Source organism: Peromyscus leucopus, chromosome 1 (genome assembly GCF_004664715.2).
Source record: "Peromyscus leucopus breed LL Stock chromosome 1, UCI_PerLeu_2.1, whole genome shotgun sequence".
NCBI classification, from domain to species: domain Eukaryota; kingdom Metazoa; phylum Chordata; class Mammalia; order Rodentia; family Cricetidae; genus Peromyscus; species Peromyscus leucopus.
The window spans coordinates 112,732,761-112,754,340 of NC_051063.1; the positions used below are offsets into that span (position 1 = coordinate 112,732,761).

Consider the following 21,580-nt stretch of genomic DNA (forward strand, 5'->3'; position numbering starts at 1 on the left):
GACTTGATGGGTTCCAGGAAGGACACTCAGAACCCAAATTTGTAATTATAACATCAGTAATTGCCAGCTCAGTCCAGCTCTGTCTCACATAGGGACACAAATAGGAAATTAGAAAGGGACTCTTGAAGCCTCTTAAGATGTTTTATGAAATTGTCACAGCATGGATAATGTCCAGCTTAGTTCTTGATGTTTGGAGGGCAGAGAGCACATCCTAACTTTCCCTCTCTGGAGTGACTTTTATTCATTTATATAAAATTTGAGGCACTGACAGAGGAATTGCTTAATAAGAAACTCAGTGGGTACCATCATTTGGGCCTATCATGAACTACCTTCTTGTGAGTTTGTGAAGGTCAGTTAGCTACAACCTCCACATGAGGTAGGCAGCAGATGTTTTCACTAGGCACAGTGATTGGCAAAACAAAAACAAAACAAAAAACACTGTGCCAAACTTGAGAATTGTGGTTTATAGCCCCATTAAGAAAAGTCAGTAAAATGGAGCCTTAAAGAGACAGGATGACTTGGATCACTGATTTGCATAGGAGAAAGACAGACCTAAATCCCAAATAATATGATTCTGCCATGGCTTACTTTTCCAATTTATTCTCATCACCTGGTCACTCTCTGTTCTCACTATTTCCATTTACCATAAAAACAAACAGAAAAAACAAAAGTCTTCATATAGAAGGCTCTCTATTCCAGCCCCTGCTCCCCATCTCTGCTTCTATCTCTGTTTCCTAGCACAGGCTTCTGCTGGGACAATGCAGCCCCTTCTGCCTGTGAACCCCTCCTCCAGCCTCTCCACTCATTTGCACAGATTACACTGTGAAAAGGTCTTTTTAAAACACCCCCTTAGTTTGACATCTTTTAATGCCTCTTCATCCTTGGGATAAAGGACAGACTTCTTAGCACCAAGATAAGGGGCCTTTCAAGGTTTAAGTGGCTTTTCCCTATCAGATTGAACGTTTGCTTGTTGACCTTTCCAGTCTCCATCCCTCTTAACTTTGTTCTGCACCAGAGAAACCCATAAACACGGCTATGTGTATCTTCTACTGGGTTTGGCAAGGGGAGGGGAGGCCAGAAGGAGGACTGGTGGGCATTTGTCCACTGATCCCTGCATGAAGGTTTTTGGCCTTGGGAGGTGAACATTTTCTGAAGTCAAGAAACTGCTTCCTCTTTTTGCTTTTTCCTGTCTCAGAAGGATATCATTTCTCGGTGGGTAACAGTCCTGGCTGTCTATTGGGTTTTATTATAACTTGCTCATTTTTTTTTTTTTTTTTTTGTAAATAATCACTCCCTTTAAACTTTCCTCAAAGATTCACTTCTTTTTTTGAATTTATAAGCTATTTCTTGTCAAATTTTTGGTGTTGCCAAAGATAATAGTGGTTATCTCTGAAACACAGGGGTCTTATTCTTACATCTCTAGGGTTCTGGATTTATACTGTTCTTTCTCTTTAAATCGCCATTCCCTTTCACAGGTTCCCACTGCTCTTGCCTGGACCATTCAGACCTTGACTTCAATTATTAACTTCTCTAGATTCCATCCAACAATGCAAATAGTTGTGCTGGAGTCACCTGCTGAATCATCCCTGGCAGCTCATTGACTGTGTTTCAAAATGAATATTGCCTTTGAGGCCTGGAGCTGCCTCAATTCACCCTTAAAAACACAGAGCACAGAGTCTAGGGCAAACATTCCTTAGGGCTGATGACTTTTTAATTTGAATATTGAGATCATTCCCTTCTAATTCTTACTTGGCATGAAGCATTCCCTGGTCCCTATCCCTCAACCATGAAGTTATTACCATTGTTTGAGGTACAGTGAGCAAGTACCACTGAACTATGGAGAGCACACCCCTGTACACAACGCTGTACTTGTTAAGAAGCTCATGGTCCAGCATCTAACTCTCAGACCATTTAGGGCTCAAGAAAAAGAAAAGAAAAATGAAATACATGAAGAAATGCTCTATAAACAAGAGACAGAAACCAAACATTAGTTGTTTTGCAGAGTCACAAAGTCAGATCCTTTCATTTTAGTTTTCATTTGAGATGAACTCTCACTCTGTAGCCCAGGTTAGCTTGAATTTACTATGTAGTCCAGGATGGTCTTTAATTCACAATACTTCCTTCTGCCTTAGCCTCTGGAGTGCTAAACTTACACACATTTGCCATCACACCTGTCTGCTTGATCTTATATGTAAGATTTCTCTGCTTATTCAGATTTCTGCTAATTTCCAAAAATCTACCTGCTACTGCTAAATCAATAAGTAACCTTAACATCCCATCATACTTTCTCCTCTATTCCCTTCCCCTGCTTTCTCCTCTCCCTTTCATTCTGTACCTCTCTTCTCCCCTTTCTTTCTCTCTCTCTGCTCCCTCTCTTTTCCTTCCCCGCACCCCCTTCTCTTTCATCCCTATCTGTTTTGATTTTAGAGATGGAGTCTCACTGTATAACACTCAAACTCCTGAGTGCTGGGATTACAGGTTAACATCTGCGCAGATGTTCTTAATATGCATCTGGCCCTTGCTAACAGCTTCCTGATGCCACCTAACAGCGCAAGAACGACCGTGCTGTAGCTGGACCGTCCTGTTGAAGTTTTGATTATTTTTAGCCAAATCATGGTATCATGATGCAATTTCCATCGTGAGTTGCAAACTGCCTTACATTTTGCTATAAAGATTTTGTTTGACTATTAAATTTTGCACTGTGCATGAGTTTGGGAATTACTATACAATTCACAGTAATGACAATATACACAAGCATAGAGATTGTCATGTTATAACATCTGAGAAACTTTAAAGATCCAGGTAAGGGTCTGTGATACAGTTTAGATTAGAAAAGGTAGCAGGTTTTATTTTTTGTTTGTTTTGTTTGTTTGCTTGTTTTGATTTTATTTTCCTGTTTTATCTGCCAGTTTGACTTTTGAAGCTGCAGTCTCCCTGCCCACTTCTGAAGACAAAGGCCCCTAACCTGGGCTTGGAACATTAATTTCCAACTAGGCTCTATTGTAGACTTAAATACAACGTTTTAGTAATATATTCTATGAGCTAAAATTTGGGGTTGGGTTTTTGATAAGTTAGTTTGAATCAAGGGGATTTCTATGATAGCTTCATTCTCATACACACATTTTAATTCCAAGTTGCTCTCTTGTTTGTAAATAAGAATGATGGACATGATCTTGAGTGCATATAAGATGCCCACTTCACTGATGTCATGTGTGACTCTTTGCCATGCCAAGTCAATTCCCAGAAAATATGAATTGTCATAATTTCATCACCATAAAATGCATGTTTCAGCCAGGTGTGTGTGGTAGCTCATGCCTTTAATCCCAGCACTTGGGAAACAGAGGCAGGCAGATCTCTGTGAGTTTATGTCCAGCTTGTTCTACAAAGTGAATTCCAGTACAGTCAAGGCTGTTACACAGAGAAACCCTGTCTCAAAAAACATTTATTTAGACTCATTTATTTAGACTCATTGATTTCTACAATGTTTCTCTTGATGCCTTATTCTCTTCCTAGCTTTTCAGTCTAATAATTCAGTTTTTAAAATATAGAGTGTCTGATATGTGTCAGATTTCAAGTTCTTGTAAAACAGTTCCATTATAAACTAGACATTGTACCTAGTCATGCTTCATGCTGTCTAGCCAAACAATACTGGCCAAGAAACACAGGGGGAAAACATTGTGTATGGTGGATTCTGACTATGGAAACATTGAAGGAGAACATGTTTCTCAGTGAATGGGAACATGTCTCATCCTAGCTCACTAAATATCACAATTGTATTATCCTACAGCCAGAAATAACCAAACATTGACTACCAGCTCTCCTGAGGCAAGTATAGAGCTGGGGGGGGGGAAATCACAGTGTGGGTAGGGATGATAACTGTGGGCAGGAGTGGGAGGTGGGGAGAGACAATTTTCAGCCTTTTCCCAGTTCCTGAACCCAAAGAGTGCTGATGCATTGTGGATATTCAATCCTTGACTGTGGGATGAATGACATGTCTGACCAAGCGTCATATCAAAGCAATGGGATGACTGGTGTTGAAGAGGAGCTGTGATCCCCCAGGCCAGTGCCCTCAGGATTTGTGTGCAGGAGTTTAGGAGTCAGTGGCCTTGCCTTGGTAGTGAAGTTGGATGTGAGTCTCCATCTATGTCAACTTTTAGAACTTGTTATCATCAAGTTACTATTTCTAAGAGCTTATAAATACCAACACATTTAATCTTCATATCATTTCATAAGGTTAACTCAATTTTTAATTGAGGAGACTGCTACCTAGAGAGGTTAAGTACCTTGTTGAAAGTTTCATAGTTGATAAGTGACAGGTCTAGAATTCGATTCTAGGGAGTCTGGCTCCAAAGTATTCTGTGGCCACTTTATCTACAATGCCTCTTTATTCACTCAACAGTTGCTCTTTATTTTAGCCACTGCCTAGACAGTTCTTTTTGAGGTCAAGATGTATTTGGTCTGTCTCTGATGTGAGAAGTGAGAAACTCAGCCCCAGACTGCAAAAACTTAGGCTGGTAGGTGTTGGCAGGTGGAGAAGACATATATCCTAGATGTAAGTGACTTGGATAAAATCCAGGCTTCTGGAAAGAGCCTTAACACTTTGCTCAAAATATGAATTTCATTATACCATTAAAATGGTATATTCCCTTGCCCTGCAACCCACAGGATATAGAATACTGATGTGAGGAAAAGGGACTGGGGGTTGACTTTCTCTCTCTCTCTGTTTCTCTTTCTCTCTTTCCTTTCTTCTTTTTTTCATTTGTTCTTGGTCCTAATATTGGGGGAAAAGGTAGCCAAATGAATGCTCTGGTGGACCTCTCATAGATGCATGTCAACCTACTTTCAAATTTTTAGAATGAAAAATTATTATCTGAATGAGATATAGTGTCAAAAGCAAATGCCTTATATATATTTTTCTTTTATAATTTATTTTATGTTCATTGGTGTTTTGCCTGCATGAATGCCTGTGTGAGGGTGTCACAAGCCCTGGAATTGGAGTTACAGACAAGTGTGAGCTTTCAAGTGGGTGCTGGGAATTGAACCCAGGTCCTCTGGAAGAGAAGTCAGTGCTCTTAATCACTGAGCCATCTCTCCAACCCTGCTTTATATCTTTTAAATTACTGTTAAACAAGAGTATTAATAAAAGATAGAGGAGGGTCAGATTTGTATCATAAATGCTTCTGACATCTTAGTTTTTGTCTTTCAAAGGAGAAAGACATACCTTTTAAGATTCAATCTATGTATCTTTTGTTGATACAATACATTATCTACCCAAATTAGGGCTCTTATGTTGTTGTTTGGTGTCTAGACAAGAAAGTAGCTTATGGGGGGTTGTCTTTGAATATACATTAGAAAAGTGTTTATCTGTACTCTAAAGATTGTATCTGGACTCTTCCCCTTAGCCTTCTACTTTAACAGAATTTGAGAGTTTGAAGTAAATGTCCTAAATACAAATTAGAGTTCAGGATGTAGAACAATCCATTAGGCAAACACAGAAGACCATGGCCCTTTGTCAGCCTTTGCAAATGGGAGCTGTGTCCTTGTTCTCAGTGCCCAGCAAAGGTTAGAACAGGACAGTGATCCCTGTTTAAATGGCCTTCTCCAACTGGAAGGAGAGTAATCATCTCCTTATCCTACCCATAGAAAGCAAAGGCATTGGAATCACTCCTAAACAGACAGTGAAGTGATGGGGCCTGCTTGTCTGGGGGTGTAGATGTGGGTAATGAATGAAAAGCAGGTGTCCATGGACTCTTCAGTGCCTGGCATCATAATGCCCATGTTGTGACCTTGACTTGGTGCTTTTTGCTCAGATGCTTAGATGCTGACAACCACTATTATCATATTTCCTTCTTTTAAACAACATGGCTATTAAGATTAAACTTGGGAGACTTCACTTGCTTGTTTCCATAGTGAGTTATGAGTTAAGCCTGTCTGTGCTTGGTATTTCTTTTTGGCTCCACAGCAATGCTGAATTCACTGTGTTCTTTCTTCTTATCAGTTTGGAAAATGAGACTGTGTCTGTCTTTGGGGACAGTTGAGGAAAAACATATGTGCCTTGTAATTGCCAAGAATATCTTTAGTAAACAAACCTCGCATTAATCTTTGAGAGTTCCTGGACTCACTATTAGCCATCTTTTTACACGCTACTATATCTTAGAATTTTTTCTTATACACACGTATTTTTAAAAATCTGATTCTTTTATCGTCTTTACAATTTCTCAGCATTGTTATATTTTAAGAGTTACTGCAATTATAACTCAACATCCCATAAATAATATTGTGAATCCTGTGTGCTTGCTACAGTTCTACCTCCTAAGGCTATGCCCATCAGTAAGGCAGTGAAACTGTCCCTCATGGAATTTATTTTTCAATTGGTCCAAGGGAGACTATAGGCAGATAAACAACAACAAAAAGAAAAAGAATTTAAAGGTAACTACACCTACTAAATTCTGTGAATGCCTTCATAAGGGCTATGAAGAAATTAAAACAGATCCTCATTTTACCAAGAGAATTAGCAAACCAACAGCCAAAACTCAGCCCCTCATGTTTTCCATGTACAGTCTTGGGGAAGTCATCTACCCATATTGTGCTTCAGTTTCTTCCTTTCTAAAGTGGGGGGGTTGGGTGCCTGCCTCCACACAGTGTCCTGGACACTGCATAAATGGGCATGGAACTCACCCTGAAATCCCAGAACTCAGGAGGTGGAAGCAAGTGGGTCAAAAGGTCAAGGTCAACCTCTGGTAAAGAGAATCATTTCTTACAAAAGAAAAAAAAGTCAGGGACAGTCATAACTCCCATCTCTTTGCCTAATTAGGGCTTACAGGAATGAGACTATTAGAATATATATAATAATGTATGGCATGCATAAGGCATTTGTCAGTTTTCGTCTTACTATTTTAGTGTGTTATTAACCTCTTTTTATAGATAGGAAATCTGAAGGTGACAGAAGCCAAATGACTTCGAAAAGGTTGTGCAGCCAGAAGGAAGCAGCATTTCTATAGATTCTGGCTCTGTTCTAGAATATTCCTTGTGTCTCTTTACAAGTATTTTTTTTCTAAAGCACTTATTAAGGAAGCCCATAATATCCATAGTCTCACATTGTTGCTAGAGATAATATATATTTACTGACAATAAACCTTATCCTTAATTTTTTGATATACATGTTTTTTTTCCTTTTATCTCCCTCTTTGTTTTAGTACTGCCTTGAGATAGAATTTTCATTTCCTCAGCAGCACACTACATGATTTGGCATGATTTTGTTCAAGCAGAATTCACTAATTATCAAGCCAATGTGCAGCATTGGGGAATTGCAAGCCTTTTGCTACCACAGCAGCCTCTGCATCAGGGTAGAGAGTGAGGGGAGAGCATTTCCATTTGTGATGCCCCAGATTTCAGCCATTTAACTGAAATTCAAAATTGCTACTATTTTTCTTTTCATGACCTTTTCAGATGTCTTTCCCCCCCCCCTCTCTCTAATCACAGTTCCATTTAGAAGGAATGACATTCAGAAATCTGTACTTCGGCGGTAATCTGAATTCTTTTTATATCCAGCTTTAAAGCCTAATCACTACCCTCTTTCCTTCAATTGCTCAGACACTTGGTGTGTATTTTATTACACAACATCTTGCCAATTTGAAAGTGCTTTCTTGGAGTCAAGGGGAGTTCTGGAGCAGGCTAGCCGCACAGTGCAGCTTGGCAGAGCGTAAGCCTTGCAGATACAAGTTTAATGAGGCTTTCAAGGGAAGTGCAAAGAAATCCAAGTGCTTCACTTCCATTAGTTGTAAGACCATGGCCTTTTACACCTTTCAAAAACAGAGGGGACTAGGTGGGGACCCAGAGCGAGGGAGTTAAGGTCTTCCTGCTGGGAGATGTGGTGTTGCCAATGGGCAGGAGAGCCAGGCAGGCCACTGTGGAAATTTTGCCTTGGGAACCTATTTATCATGTAATTTTGTAAAGATTTTTATTCCCTCTTCTGAAAACTAAAGATATAACCAGGTCTCCAACACATTATGATGATTAAATGGCATAAGGCATATAAAAATTTAGACATACCAGTCACTCCATAATGATGATAATTATTAGTGCATGTTCTTTCCCTATTCATTTGGCATTGTTTTTGAATGCTTAAAACTAGTTAGTTCATTGACATGTGGACCATTCATGGTGGTGTAGAGCAGATCATTTGTTAGTCTTTTTTGGTGCCTGTTTCCCACTTATTTTTATCGTTATTTTAAGGAATGGATTTAGCTTCTACACAGTCTAACCCCCTTTTATAATGCTTAGGTTTAAGAAAAACCAATGCTGACTTTCTACCTGCGACCTCCATTGGCCACACCAGGCTGGGACACAGATCATCAGTGCCTGGCTCGGCCATCATTAGAGAGGCTCCCTCTTGTAATAGTTCTCTCTCAACACATAACTGGACAAAAGGCAGAAACTGAGGGATTTTTGAAACATTCAGTCTTAAATAGAATGTCTTCATCAAATTCCTCCTCTCAGGACTCAGGACTCAGAGAGCTATGCTAAGAGGATGTGGAAATATTTAAGAGCCAGAGGGGATAGATGACACCAAGAAAAGAGTCTTCCAGACACAACAGGACTGACATGCATACAATCACATATAGACTGTAGTGGCATGCACAGGACCTGCACAGTTCAAGCCAAGCCAAATGGTCCCCATTCTGAGAGGGGGAAGTGGACATGAGCTTCCATCCCTAACCAATAAGCTATCTCCAATCAACATCTACTTTCAGAGGAAAAATTTGTTTTCTCCAATGGAGTCTCACTGGGTGTACAAACCACACTTTAAGCCATGCTGCATGCCCAGGAGTAGTTGGCCAACACAAAATGCACTGGGTAGTATTTTTATGGACCTTTTGTCTTATATTTCTTTGTTTGGGCAATATTTTTTGTACTACTGGTCTTTTGCTTATAAATTATGGTTTCTGATTTTGTGTGTTCATGTTTTTTTGGTGGGTGGGGATGTGCATGTGTGTTTGTTTTATTCTGTCTTTTGTTGTTGTTGTTTGTTTGCTTGACTGTTTGCTTTCTAAAGAGAAAGAGAAAGAAAGAGCATGGAGTTGGATGGATGGGGAGGTGGTAATGATCTGAAAGGAGTTGGGAGAAGGGAACCGTGATCAGAATATGTTGTATACAAATTTTCTTCAATAAAAATTTGTATTTCCAACACAAATCTTCCCTGATCAATCATTACCAATCACTTTTGACTGCTTCCTGGAATCAGCACCTTTCCCGTGAATCTCATGCTCTTCCCCATGAAACTCATGGTTGGTGAAGAGGTTGGATATTTGTTTCTATTCAGTAGAGGATGAAAGGAGAAAATAGAACAAACAAGACACCAGTGCAGCAAAGGAAGTAGGAAAAAGGGAATCTGGGCTCGTTGGAATATCAATATCTGAGTGACAGAAGATGGAGGGCAGGCTGGTGAGATGACTCAGAGGGTAAAGATGCCTGTTGTGCAAGCCTGGAGACCTGAACTCAAGATATGAAACCATGTGAAGATGGAAGGAGAGAACGACTTCTACATATGTTCCACAGTACATGTGCACCTCCCTGCCAATGTAAAATTAAGAAGATATGTTAGATGAATGACAATTTGGTATCATTTAAGCCTAACATGCAAGGATAGACTATAGCCAGGAAGGAGATGCTAAGAGGGGGCAGACATCCAGATAGGTGATTTAGGTTCAAAAGTATCTAAGAAAACAAAGCCTCACGTTTTCCCCCTAAAAATTTAGTTCTTATTTTATTAAATAAGACACTTAATATTTTATGTTCAGAGATTATAATTGCATATTATTAATAGCTCATTCATAGTCTTGGGATCTCTGTAAATTTTTACTTCATATTTTTGTTCACAGAAAAGCCAAAGATTGGAATTACAATGAGGAAGCTCAATTTTTGAGAGAAATTTACATGCTCGGATAATGAAATACCTTCAAAAAACATGTATTTGACATTTTAGTATCAACAACTTCCACAAAACAAACAAACAGGCAAGAAATAGGAAAAAAAACTACTTTCATATATATATATATGTGTGTATATATGTGTATATATATGTATATATACATATGTGTGTATGTGTGTATATGTATATATGCATATATGTGTATGTATCAGGAGGGGAAAATGCATTCATGATTTCTCCTGCTATGTGTCCCTATCCCTCAGCATTACACTTTCCACATTCTTATTTATTTGGATTTTGTTCCAGCCATGTTTTGATGATGGCAGTGTGGATTTTTTCTCACTAGACTTTACCTAGAACAGCACACACTTGGGTATTTAGGTGCTAATTGTCAACACCCACGTTCTCTTCTGTCTCTACAGCATGCACAACAGCTTCTGTAACTCACCAGTGAGATTTGATTTGGCTGACTCTAGACCCGTTAGGGAGGTGGTCATGTCTGTTACTCCTCCCATTCTACTTCTAATAGCCAGGGCTACCTGCCACTTATTGGGAGCATTTAATGAATTTCAGCTGAATGAAGACTGAATGACTGAGTTTCGCTTTGCCACTACTTAATGTTCCCAGTGTGTGCGCCACTCTTTATTAAAAAGGAAAGTTACTTCTAGCTGCTGGGAATGGTGTGTCTGAGCAAACAGAGAGGGCCTTAAGAAAGTCATCTTGAACTAAAGTAGTTTGGATACTCTTGCTTTCTACAGACTTAGCCAGTAGAATCAATGAGTCTACCAGGAATCCTATTTGGATTAGCATTTTATGAAGCATATTAAAGACAGGCACTAAAGATGGACACTTTATTTTCCCCAGGCTTGGCTTTTCTATACAAAAGCTGCTACTATTTGTAATTCTGAGAATTCAAAATACCTCCATTATTTCAGCACTCTGTATACTTGATTTCCCAAAATAGATTTTTCTCATGTCACTCACTTCCTTTTAGCCTCAACAAACTTATTTTAAAGCTCAAGAATTATAGTTTAATTTATGGAATTGGTAAGTTTTGGATACAATGTACCTATAAACTAAGCCCAATAAGTTGTTAATTTAAAACTCCCTAAAAAAATAAGAACTTCTATTTGATTTAAGCTTCAAATATAAGATGCTCAAAGCCCTGAACATAGGGCAATGTATAGATACAAATTTTTCCCTTTGTGTAAGTATGTGAAAGCAGAATTTCTACATCTTTAAAAGGTAAAAAACAAAAAGAAGACACTTAGGAATTACTTGCTTATTATAATTTTTAAATTTTCTTTGATAATATGCTTAATTAGAAGAGGTTATAAGTTAAATTTCATAAAAGGTTAGCTCAAGAGTCTTAAGGATAATCTTGCCATAGTTAGTTTCAGGTCAGCAGGCTATATCTGACCAAATCTCAACCACCCTCCCAGCCTCCACTTGCTCCTTTCAAATCAATCTCTAACCACAGGGAATCAGTGTTCAGAAAAGTGATGTGTCTTGAGCATGGTCAATAAGGCATTGGCTATAGAATAATGGGCTGGAGAAACAAATGCTTCATTACTTGCTGCTAAATTTTCAAACCAGCTTAAGCAAGAGACTATCCAATCAGATGTTTTGGTCAACTCTACTGAACACTAAGAATATGGACTGAGTTTAATGGGTATTTTAATCCATCTGCATTTGTACTCCTCTTCCAAATTGTCCCCTGAAACATGAACTTCTGTATAGAATGGAGAGGTTGGATAGTAAAGACTGTTTTCTTTTCATAATAGTTTCATAAGGAATGCTTTTAATGTCGTTTATTTCCTTGCCTTTGATTTAAGTATGGCAAATGGTAGGTATGGATTTAAGGACCTTGGTTGTCAGAATATTTCCAGCACATGGATTATTTGGCTCCTTCTAGTATTGAATGATTTATGTTAGTACATGCCGAGAGACACCCCCCCTTTCCAAATGAATGAAAACAGCAGAAAATTTTAGTCACTTGGATGTGAGTTTGATATTTAACACTTCAGTAATGGACAATGAGGTCAGTGGAGATTTCCGAGTCAAAAATTGATGCCTGCTTCTATTCTGGCTGAATTGTTCCAGGTCCAAAGTGGTTTTTGGCATAAGAAGACAGACTCAGCATCATTAATCATCAAGGTATAAGGAGAGAAACTCCCACGAATCTATACACTCTGCACCGTCTTGTCCTGTAGTGCTAGATGAGGTTAGGGAGGCAACAAAAGCAATTCAGACATCAGGGAAAGGGTACATTGAGTGAAGGAGTATCTCGGGAGAGTTCGTTTTATTTTTTTCATTTGTTTTTGCTTTTCACTATGTATACAGTATTCTCTCTGCATACCAGAAGAGGACACCAGATCACATTATAGATAGTTGTGAGCCACCATGTGGTTGCTGGGAATTGAACTTAGGACCTCTAGGAGAGCAGTCAGTGCTCTTAATCTCTGAGCTATCTCTCCAGTCCTTGGGAGAGTTTCTAGTTGCTGGTTTAAGTATTAGCTATTATTGTATGTGTGCATATTGGGGGAGTGGGAATAGATAGAAAAAAAATATGGTTCTAGAGAAGCACATTGCTAAACAATACAAATTCTAGTGTCATGTAAAATTTCCTTCCTAATAGTTCGTTAAAATTATAATATACCACTCATTAATAAAGCCAGAGTTAATGTAACATATTTAGCAATGTATTATATTTGACATTTTAGAACATGTAAGGATGAGCTCATTGATGAGGGATGCTTTAGTGGATGGATGGCTAGATGGATGAAGGCTAGTGCATGAGTGAGTTATAATGGAGAAAAAGAAATCATAATATATTTGAGATAGTTAGTAAAGTATTAGTATTCCAGTCTGGCATGTATTTTCAAATTAAAAATAGTTGCTTACGTATCTAATAGTAACCATGATATACAAACAATGACAATTAGCAGTTACCAGTTAGACATGATAATAAAACGAGAAAGCCCTGACCCACCTTGAGAATTTTTTGACCCTTTTATGTTCTTAGATTATAAAGATCTTACTGGATTCTGCTTAAGCATTGTCAGCAACTATGGTGAATGCAAAGAAATAAGAAGATCAGGAACTGCTCAGCTGGCCTCTGCTTCAGGAGCTATTACAACTTGAAGACAGAACCTCCTCCTGTTTGGACACTGACTGAACTTGAGTCCTGCAATGTGTCAAATGAAGAACCAGAAGAGGTCATCTTGAGGAATCCTAATAACTTTGAATTTTTATTTCTTAGTAATTGTAGTTAAACTACACAGATTCCAGTTCATTCATTTATTCTTATGCATTAGAAGGTATGAAGAGAAGATAAAATATTTGTGAGAAAACTTTCACATAATGGAGCTTATGGATCAAGGAATCTTTTTTTTTTTTGAGTCTGAATTTAATCTCTATATAGGTTCTTCTGAAAATATCTCACTTAGCTTATCCATTTAAAAAGTGTGAGAAAACAGGCTCAAAAGGATGAAATAGCACAAGGTCTGTCTGTACTAGAAATAAGTATTTCCTTCCCAGGCCAGAGTTTGGCTCTTTTTAAACACTTTCTATGATTTGGTGTAATTTCTGACCAAGTTCCACAGCTGGACTTTGCCAGTCTTGCCTGGGCATTTAAGATACAATTATTTGCCTTGGTAAAATGTTTTTACATGCCACAGCTGCTCACTCATATGCATAAACCTGCAGATACATTGATTTAAAGAAAGGAATATACTTCACAATGTAAATAAGCTTCTATGGTGTATGTGATCACATTTTTCAGAATCTTTGTGTTACAGAACCTATTTTCTTCAGCTATATATTAATCTCAAGCTTCTATTCAGTGGGTAGTCCCTGTAAGATCAGAGTTTCATTTTTTGATAAAAAGTGCATTCTATTCCTTTGGAATTTGCCTTATGACTTAGGAGGTATGAACAGATTATTTAAATTAGTTTCTGATTTTAAAAAAATAACAAATCAGTCTAAGAAACTTTATGGTGATACCTTAAGGGCTTTGACTTTGTCTATAGAGGCATCTGCCAGGCAGGGATTCATTCTTTCTTCATCTTACCTTCCTGTTTCATTTCTTACCTTCAGTAGAGGCCATACTATGGACAGTGACACCTATCAGGTTCAGTGACTCACTCCCTAAGGAGTGCTAGCAAAAACATGAACTTTCTTGATAATTCGTATTTAGAGGGAAGTCACATGCAAAGTAGAATGACACACGAGCCGTTGAAATCCCCTGCAATTGTATCCATCCCTAGCAAAACTAGTGGGGTAGGACCAAACACTGAATGACACACTCCAGAAATAAAACCTGTTGAGACAGCTTTCTGTGACCTCCCAGTGCTTCAGATAGAGGAAGCTGAACACAGTACTATCAAATGACAATGTTTGCATGGACCCACAGACACCAGAGTCACTTCTCAAACTTTAATATGAGCACAAGTCAGCTGGGCATCTCGGTAGATTGCAGATTCTGGCTTGTTAAGGTTGGGTTAACACTTCTCTGTGTTGCTGGCCCATGTACCACATCTAGTAGAGGGATACTCCAATAAATCATTTCTTGATCCAGTTGTTTCTGAAAGTTACTCATTTCTTTTAGATCCTTGCTTAAATATCTCATCAACACAGCTTTCCATAATCACTAAATGGCTCCCTATCACTTCCATCTTTACTTCATATTTCTTTATGCTGTGTATCACCTTGTGATGCATAAGGAAGACTTGTTTGGTTCACTGCTTTGTCATTTCCCTGGAATGCGGAAGCATAGGAAGAGTCCAGAAAAAAAAAAAAGACTATTGAAGGACTGAATCTATACGTGAAACCATGGCCAGGCTGACTCAATTGCATGCAACAAACTAGACTTACCAGTGTTTGTTTTTTTCGGGGGGGGGGGGGAGGAGTCAAGACAGGGTTTCTCCATGTATCCCTGGCTGTCCTGGAACCCTGTAGATCAGACTGGCCTTGAACTCAGAGATCTACCTGCCTTTGCCTCCCTAGAGTGCTGGGATTAAAGGCATGCACCACCATCACACTGCTGAGTCTTTGGGTTTTTAATTTCAGGAATTTAAGTACCCCATTGAAGAAAAAAGGGTGAAAGAAATCAGGCCCTTCCACTGTCCATAAGCAGACACCACTACTTTGAACCTCACACTGAATGAGACTGATGGTGGACAGGGTGATGTAGATAAAATGGACCACACTCATTTTAAGCAGAACTATGTATAAACACAATTTCACTTTCTAGCACAAAACTCACCAAAGAAGACAGTTATTGTTATACTATAGTAACTATAATTACTTGAAAATCTGTGCTAAGAACTGTAGAAACTTAACAGTTGGTATTTTGCAACATACATTCCTTCAGCAATTTTTTTTCTATCTTTGAAACAAAGGTGAAAAGCCCAAGTAAATAAAAATGAAGATTCCCTCTGATCACCAATATCTTTGAGTGGAAACACAAATATCAAGGTTCATAAATCTCTCATGCACTAGTTTAGCAAGCCTTGAAGAAATATCTATTGTAGCACCATGGAGACTTATCAGTGAGCAGAACACAGGTAATGTTTGCTTACATGGAACCAATAATCTTGAAGCTCAGCAAGATATTCTTTTCTCCTCCTCTCTAAAATACAATTCCCACCCATTTTCAAGGTGTAGTTCCATTCTGACATTTCTACAACATGCTATTTCCATGTTGTTATGGACCCTGCAGTCTTATCCTTTCTGTAGCATTTCATAACTCTTAGAGATAGGACTATTACCATAAATGTTGCTCATATTCATTGGGAACTGGTTTCCACCATATATAATAAAGTTATTTCTATTCAGAAGGTGAAAAAAATTATTTGGAAATGAACAGCATGCAATGTACTTGAGGTAGAAGACAAAATTTCTGTGTATCTAGGAATGCTAAATAAAGCATTCAGTGGTTTCCCCATTAAGTAACTTGAAAGAGACTGAAAATGTATTTACTAGAAGCCTAGGTTTTTATTATTGTCTCTCTCTTTCTATGTGTATGTGTGTGTGTATGTGTGTGTGTTTGTGTGTGATACATGTGTGTATGTATGGATGTGAGTGCAGGTATACACATGCCTTTGAGTGTAGTAGAGGTCAGAGGATAACCTCAGATGTCAGACCCAAGTTCTACTTTGAGACAAGATCTCTTGTTTGCACGTGTATATACCAGACTTGCCTGTGAGCCATCTCCTTGTAGGTGTACTAGAATTACAGATGTACGCTACCAGGCCTGGGTCTACATAGATTCTAGGGATTTAAGTTCAAGTCCTCAAGCCTGGGAGGCAAGCTCTTTATCTAATGATCTATCTCTTCAGCCTAGAAGTCTAGTTCTTGACCACTCCAAAAGAAATGTAATAAACCAGGCTGTGGTGGCGAATGCCTTTAATCCTAGCAATCGGATCTCTGTGAGTTCAAGGCCAGCCTGGTCTACAGAGAGAGTTCCAGGACAGTCAGGGCTACACAAAGAAACCCTGTTTTGAAAAACCAAAACCGAGGAAAAGAAAAAGAAATGTAATAAAATTATAGCATTATCAGAGAGATTACAATACTAATAAATGAAAGAGGCCTGATAACAATTCTCTAATGAGTCAGGTCGTGGTGGCACATGCCTTTAATCCCAGCACTCAGGAGGCAGAGGCAGATGGATCTCTGAGTTTGAGGCCAGCCTGGTCTATAAAGCAAGTTTCAGAACAGGCTCTAAAGCTACACAGAGAAACCCTGTCTCCATAAACCAAAACAAAAAACAAAAAATCAGAACAAAAAAAAAAAAGAAAAGAAGGAAAGAAGAAAGGAAAATGAATTCTCTAATTAAATCTCATAGCATTCATAGCATAACATTCACTTGTTAATTTAAAAGTAAATTGTCAGTTATTTCCCTAAGCTGTTTTGCAATTTAAATGTCCTTAAACAACCAAAACAAAAATCCAATCAATCTTTCATTCCAAACAATAGTTCACTTAAGGCTTGGCTACCCAAAAAGTTTGCAAAGGGAGAATAAAACTGATTGCTTCCTGTGGCTACCACCTCATTTCCAACTGTGGCACATTAGGCCCTATTAAAACAGGGACCTCATCCTGTGAATCCATTCTGTATGTTGGCATTGTGAAAGATGTGTGTTGTTATTTGCAGGTTTCGTTATGACCATCAATCGATGTCATTTGTGAGACATGCTTTTCATGGGCATCTTGATGAAGTGGAGTCTATTATCCCTCTAGAGTACAGCGTTTAATGGAAAGCTGGGGCAAGCTCCAGTGGACGCATGGAGATTCATACTGCTGGAACTACAAGGGGATTGCTTCAGTGTAACCTTTGGAGAGAGCAATCATCCAGCTCAAGGTGGTTTAAACACTTGCTCAATGAGGAAGCCTTCTAGGAGTATAATCAGGGTTCCAATCATCTTATTAGTCTGTAGAATTATCTGAGGTGACATTTTCAGAAACAGAAAAATAGCCAGGGACTTTAATCCTGTATTGAGGGATGGTGAAGGGCTTAGGGTTCAAGAACAAAAGGAAGCCCCCTTTGAAAACATGGAAGATAGTGTGAAGTAGTTCTCACTGTGAATGATTCTGAAGAATTTGCTAAGTTATTCTAACTCATTTTTTTTCATTTTCTGTTTTATAATAGTTACTTTCAGAAAGAGTCCTGTTAGGGGGGGAAATGCACCAATATTTAAGAAGTACAAAGACTTTCTAGCAGGATCTAGGAAGTATGTGCTCATCATGCAGCTAATCTCTGATCACTGTGCATTCTCTCTTTACCAGTTCTCTGGTCACAGGACACAGGCTGACAGGACAATGTATTAATTAAAATGTTCTGTTTAGCTTGCTTGCAAATTCCAATTCTAAAGGCAGGCACAAAAGAAAACCAAAATGCCAATATACACAAGAAAGTATTTTTATTTATTCTTTTGTAGAACGTGCTGTCCACCTATAATTATTAAACCTAGGCTGCCACAGACAAGACCCAAACTTCAACCTCCCATAGGATACACAGGGAAATGTAGTTAATGGGGAATCATCTGAAAAGGACAAAGGAGTCCTTTCATAGCTTGTAATCACATCCTCAACTGTTAAATACTTTCCAATTTTAGCCAAGTAACCTGCTTTTTGTGAAGACGGAAGCCATATTCCTCTTTTTTTTTTATGGCACAAGATGTAACTTTACAGTGTTGTACTTATGTTTCATCAGCAAAGGACGATTACACACCCACACCCACACCCCCACACACTCACACTCTTCACATTCCAGTTGTATCACTGAAAATCATCCTAGCCAGAGAAACAGATATTTAAATAAAGAGTTAATCCCTTTTGGGATATGTCATCAATGTTCAGTTGGCCAATCCAACTTGTAACAGCAGCATCTCTTCAATACCTGCATTTTTTCTAGTTATTGATTCCAGAGAACTGTATAGCTGAGAAGTGGGTGGAACATCTAAAGATATATTAGCATTAATGAGAATTAAGGTGTTGCCTTGTGCCAAAACCATAGTCCACTTAACACTTTGTAAAGAAGAATTTGCTTTTCCAGTAGCCATTGGTGACTAGATAAGAATCTAAATGAAACCCGCACTGGTTTTGGAGAATTTGAGTTCATCTGCTCATATGAGCTTTTCTAACTTCCCAATGTTCTCCTGGAGGATTAAGGGTAACAATTTGGTGAGTTTAGGGGACATTAACCAAGCTTCCATCCTAGTAGTTTAATAAAAACATTACCGGTCTTGGTCAACATTAGCGCTGACAGTCAGTAACAAAGCCACAAAGAGCCATTGTGGGACATTCAAAGCACGAACTGGGACTGACCTTCAGGTTGATATTGTGCTATGATTGTCACCGTCTGCCCAGCCCCCTTCAGTGCTGCAGCTGCCTGCTCATGAGAGGCTCCACGGAGATCGATGCCATTCACCTAGAAGACAGACCAGAATTTTAGGCACAATATCTGCATTCTAATAGATAGAATATGGATAGAAGAAAAAAGTTTTCCAAAATCAATAAGCTATCTAAAATTATGCCATGTTCCTCAAAGAAATCCTTCATTTCTTACTCAGGTGCTTCTTAGTTTGGCAAGTTTCAGAGTCGTGATTACTTTTAGAGAGCATAGACATGAAATTTCATCTTGTATTTGCGGCATAGCCTGGTTAGGTTGGAAATATTTTGTCTATCCTGTCCACAAGGGTTTTAGCGTGTGCATTTCTATTTTCCCATGGGTTTCCCATATTTCTGGGGCAGATTGGCTTTAAAATTAGAGGGGGAAAATGATAATGAAGAGAGACACATGTAATGCCCACAGACAAGTATGTGCCGACAGATTCATGTATTCAGACGACGTTCTGGGGAGACTGTATGGAATGGGGCTGGCTAGCTGCCAGATCACTCTCTTTGGGTAAGTGCCTAGTCCTGTCATATGGAGCTTGGTGAGACAGCCCTGAGCCCTGTTCCAAAATAAACTTGACTGCCCCATTTCTCATGCACAATTCCATAATGAATTCTGACAAAATGAAATAAAGAGTGCCTGGAGTTTATTTTGCTGTCGCTAACTCCCATTTTGGAGCCCATACTGGAGGAGAAGCAGGGCATCTATAAAACAAGCCCTGAACTCTGCCAGGAAGAATAAAATCATCAGCAAGTCAAATTCAATGAGAAGCAAAAGCTCAAATCTTTCTCCAGTCAATAGAGTCAATAAGTCACCAGGATATAATAGCCGAGGTTTCTGTGTCCTTCTGAGAAGAGGGACAGTGGGTGGGACTAGAAGGAGAACCAGGAGCTTTCCTGATGGAAGTAAACATACACTGTCTGGTTTTCTAACCAACACAGATGGCATTCTCACTATGTTTCCTTTTGCACACAGAGCAGGATGCTACATCCAAGAGACGAATTCAAAGTTGATCAGCTCATCTAAATGTTCAATACATTCTCTTGTTTTGGCTTTGGGCAGTCTTCTACAACAGATTCTGAGCAGTTAAATGAAGGCATGGTTACCACTTTGCTTCCCTAGCTGGCTTGGCTCACCCTAATCTTCAACTTTCCATCCTTGTTCCCTCCATAGTAACTCTGTTAAAGCTCCCCATTGACTTCTACAGTTTCTTTTGCCTTTCCTCTAGCTTTCTATCCTGGTGAACTCTCTCCTGCAAACATTGGCTATGTGTTAGCTTTGGGAAGTTCACCGTGCTAGGCCTGGCATGCTGTGCCAACCATTAGATGAGTGACAGTCATATTATAGTCCTGAACCTGTTTTCTTTCACTTCACAAGGAAGACATGGTTAGGCTATTAGGGTCTAAAGCCTATGGTGGTAGACTCACATGCTTGCATACTGGGTCCCAGGCTGGTGGCAGTGCTGGGGAGATCATGGAATTTTAGGAGGTACAGCCTTGCTGGAAGAAGTACATCACTAGAGACATCCATCATTAGAGACAGGCTTGGAGGCTTTACAGCCGCACCCTACCACCTCCTGCTCTCTGCTTCCTCTGTATCATTGAGATGTGACCCCTCAGCTTCTTGCTCCAGGCATCAGTCATACCTCTCCTGCCATTATGGACCTTGCCTCTGGAGTCATAAGCCAAAATACCCCTCCCCCCGCCATAAGTCACTTCAGGTTGTGGTATTTATCACAGGAAGAGGAAAGTAAGTAACAACCCACCCACCCACCCACCCCCCGTCCCCAAACTGAGAAATTACAAAGCTACTCAAGAGTAAAGAATAGTCATTTTTAAGACTGCCCAGGATGATGTTGATAGGCCAGAAGGATTCTGGTTGCCAGAAGGGTCAGCAAAGACAGATACAGATTTATGTAGACTTTTGCCCACAGCAAGCTCATCTGCAAAAACATCAGGTGCCAAATAATTTTAAATAGTTTCTTCTCTTGTAAAACAATTAACTATTGTTAGAAATGGACATTACCAACGTAAAATTTCCAAAAACTACAGAAGGGAAAATGTAGGTGAACTTTCACCATTTTGATGTCCATAGATGGTCTCCTCTGTGTCTGTTGCTCTGAAGTTCACCCAAGTGAAGCATGTGGCTGTGTCTGAATTTCTGTTGTTCTCACTACATAAATATTTTATTACTGCCTTTTAACTAAAGAATTAGGTATCATGTATAAATATACAACTTGTTTTGGTTATCATTGAATAGTATATCTTGGGCGTCTTTCATACAAGCACATGTCAGTTGAGTTTTGACTGGAAGCCTACATTCCTTGTTGTGATCGCTCTAGACTTTCTCAGTGAGACTCTTGCTGATGTGGTTAAAATCAGTTCCATTTTCTTTGTAATACATTTGTGAGTGTCTTCGTGAAGGATAAATTCCCTGGATATGGTATTGGTGAGACAAAGGGTATATGACTTTTAAAAATTTGTTGTTGTGAAATTAAACATTACTATTTATAATTTAAATGATAAAAAAGAGAAACATAAAGGCAATAATCTCATTTATCAATCGCATGTTGATATAAAAGATGGAAGTAATGTAGATACATAACATTCATGTATAAAAATTAAATCAGTATAAAAAAGCACAAAGTAAATGTTTTCCTATTGTTATCTCAAGAAGGAACAGTCTTGGAGCTGGAAAGATGTCTCAGTGCTTATGATTTGCTCTTGAAGAGGACCCAATTCGGTTCCCAGA

General features: G+C 38.9%; 1 protein-coding gene across 23 annotated transcripts in view; it reads right to left on the minus strand.

Annotated features, from left to right (window-relative positions):
• Nucleotides 1–21,580, minus strand: part of Dlg2 (discs large MAGUK scaffold protein 2) — a 1,876,145-nt gene that overhangs the window by 274,796 nt on the left and 1,579,769 nt on the right. For all 23 annotated transcript variants that reach the window (XM_037207364.1, XM_037206918.1, XM_037206903.1 and 20 more), the window contains one exon: nucleotides 18,760–18,862. In XM_037207364.1, coding sequence (XP_037063259.1) covers nucleotides 18,760–18,862 — 103 coding nt within the window. The remainder of the gene's footprint in view (nucleotides 1–18,759; nucleotides 18,863–21,580) is intronic.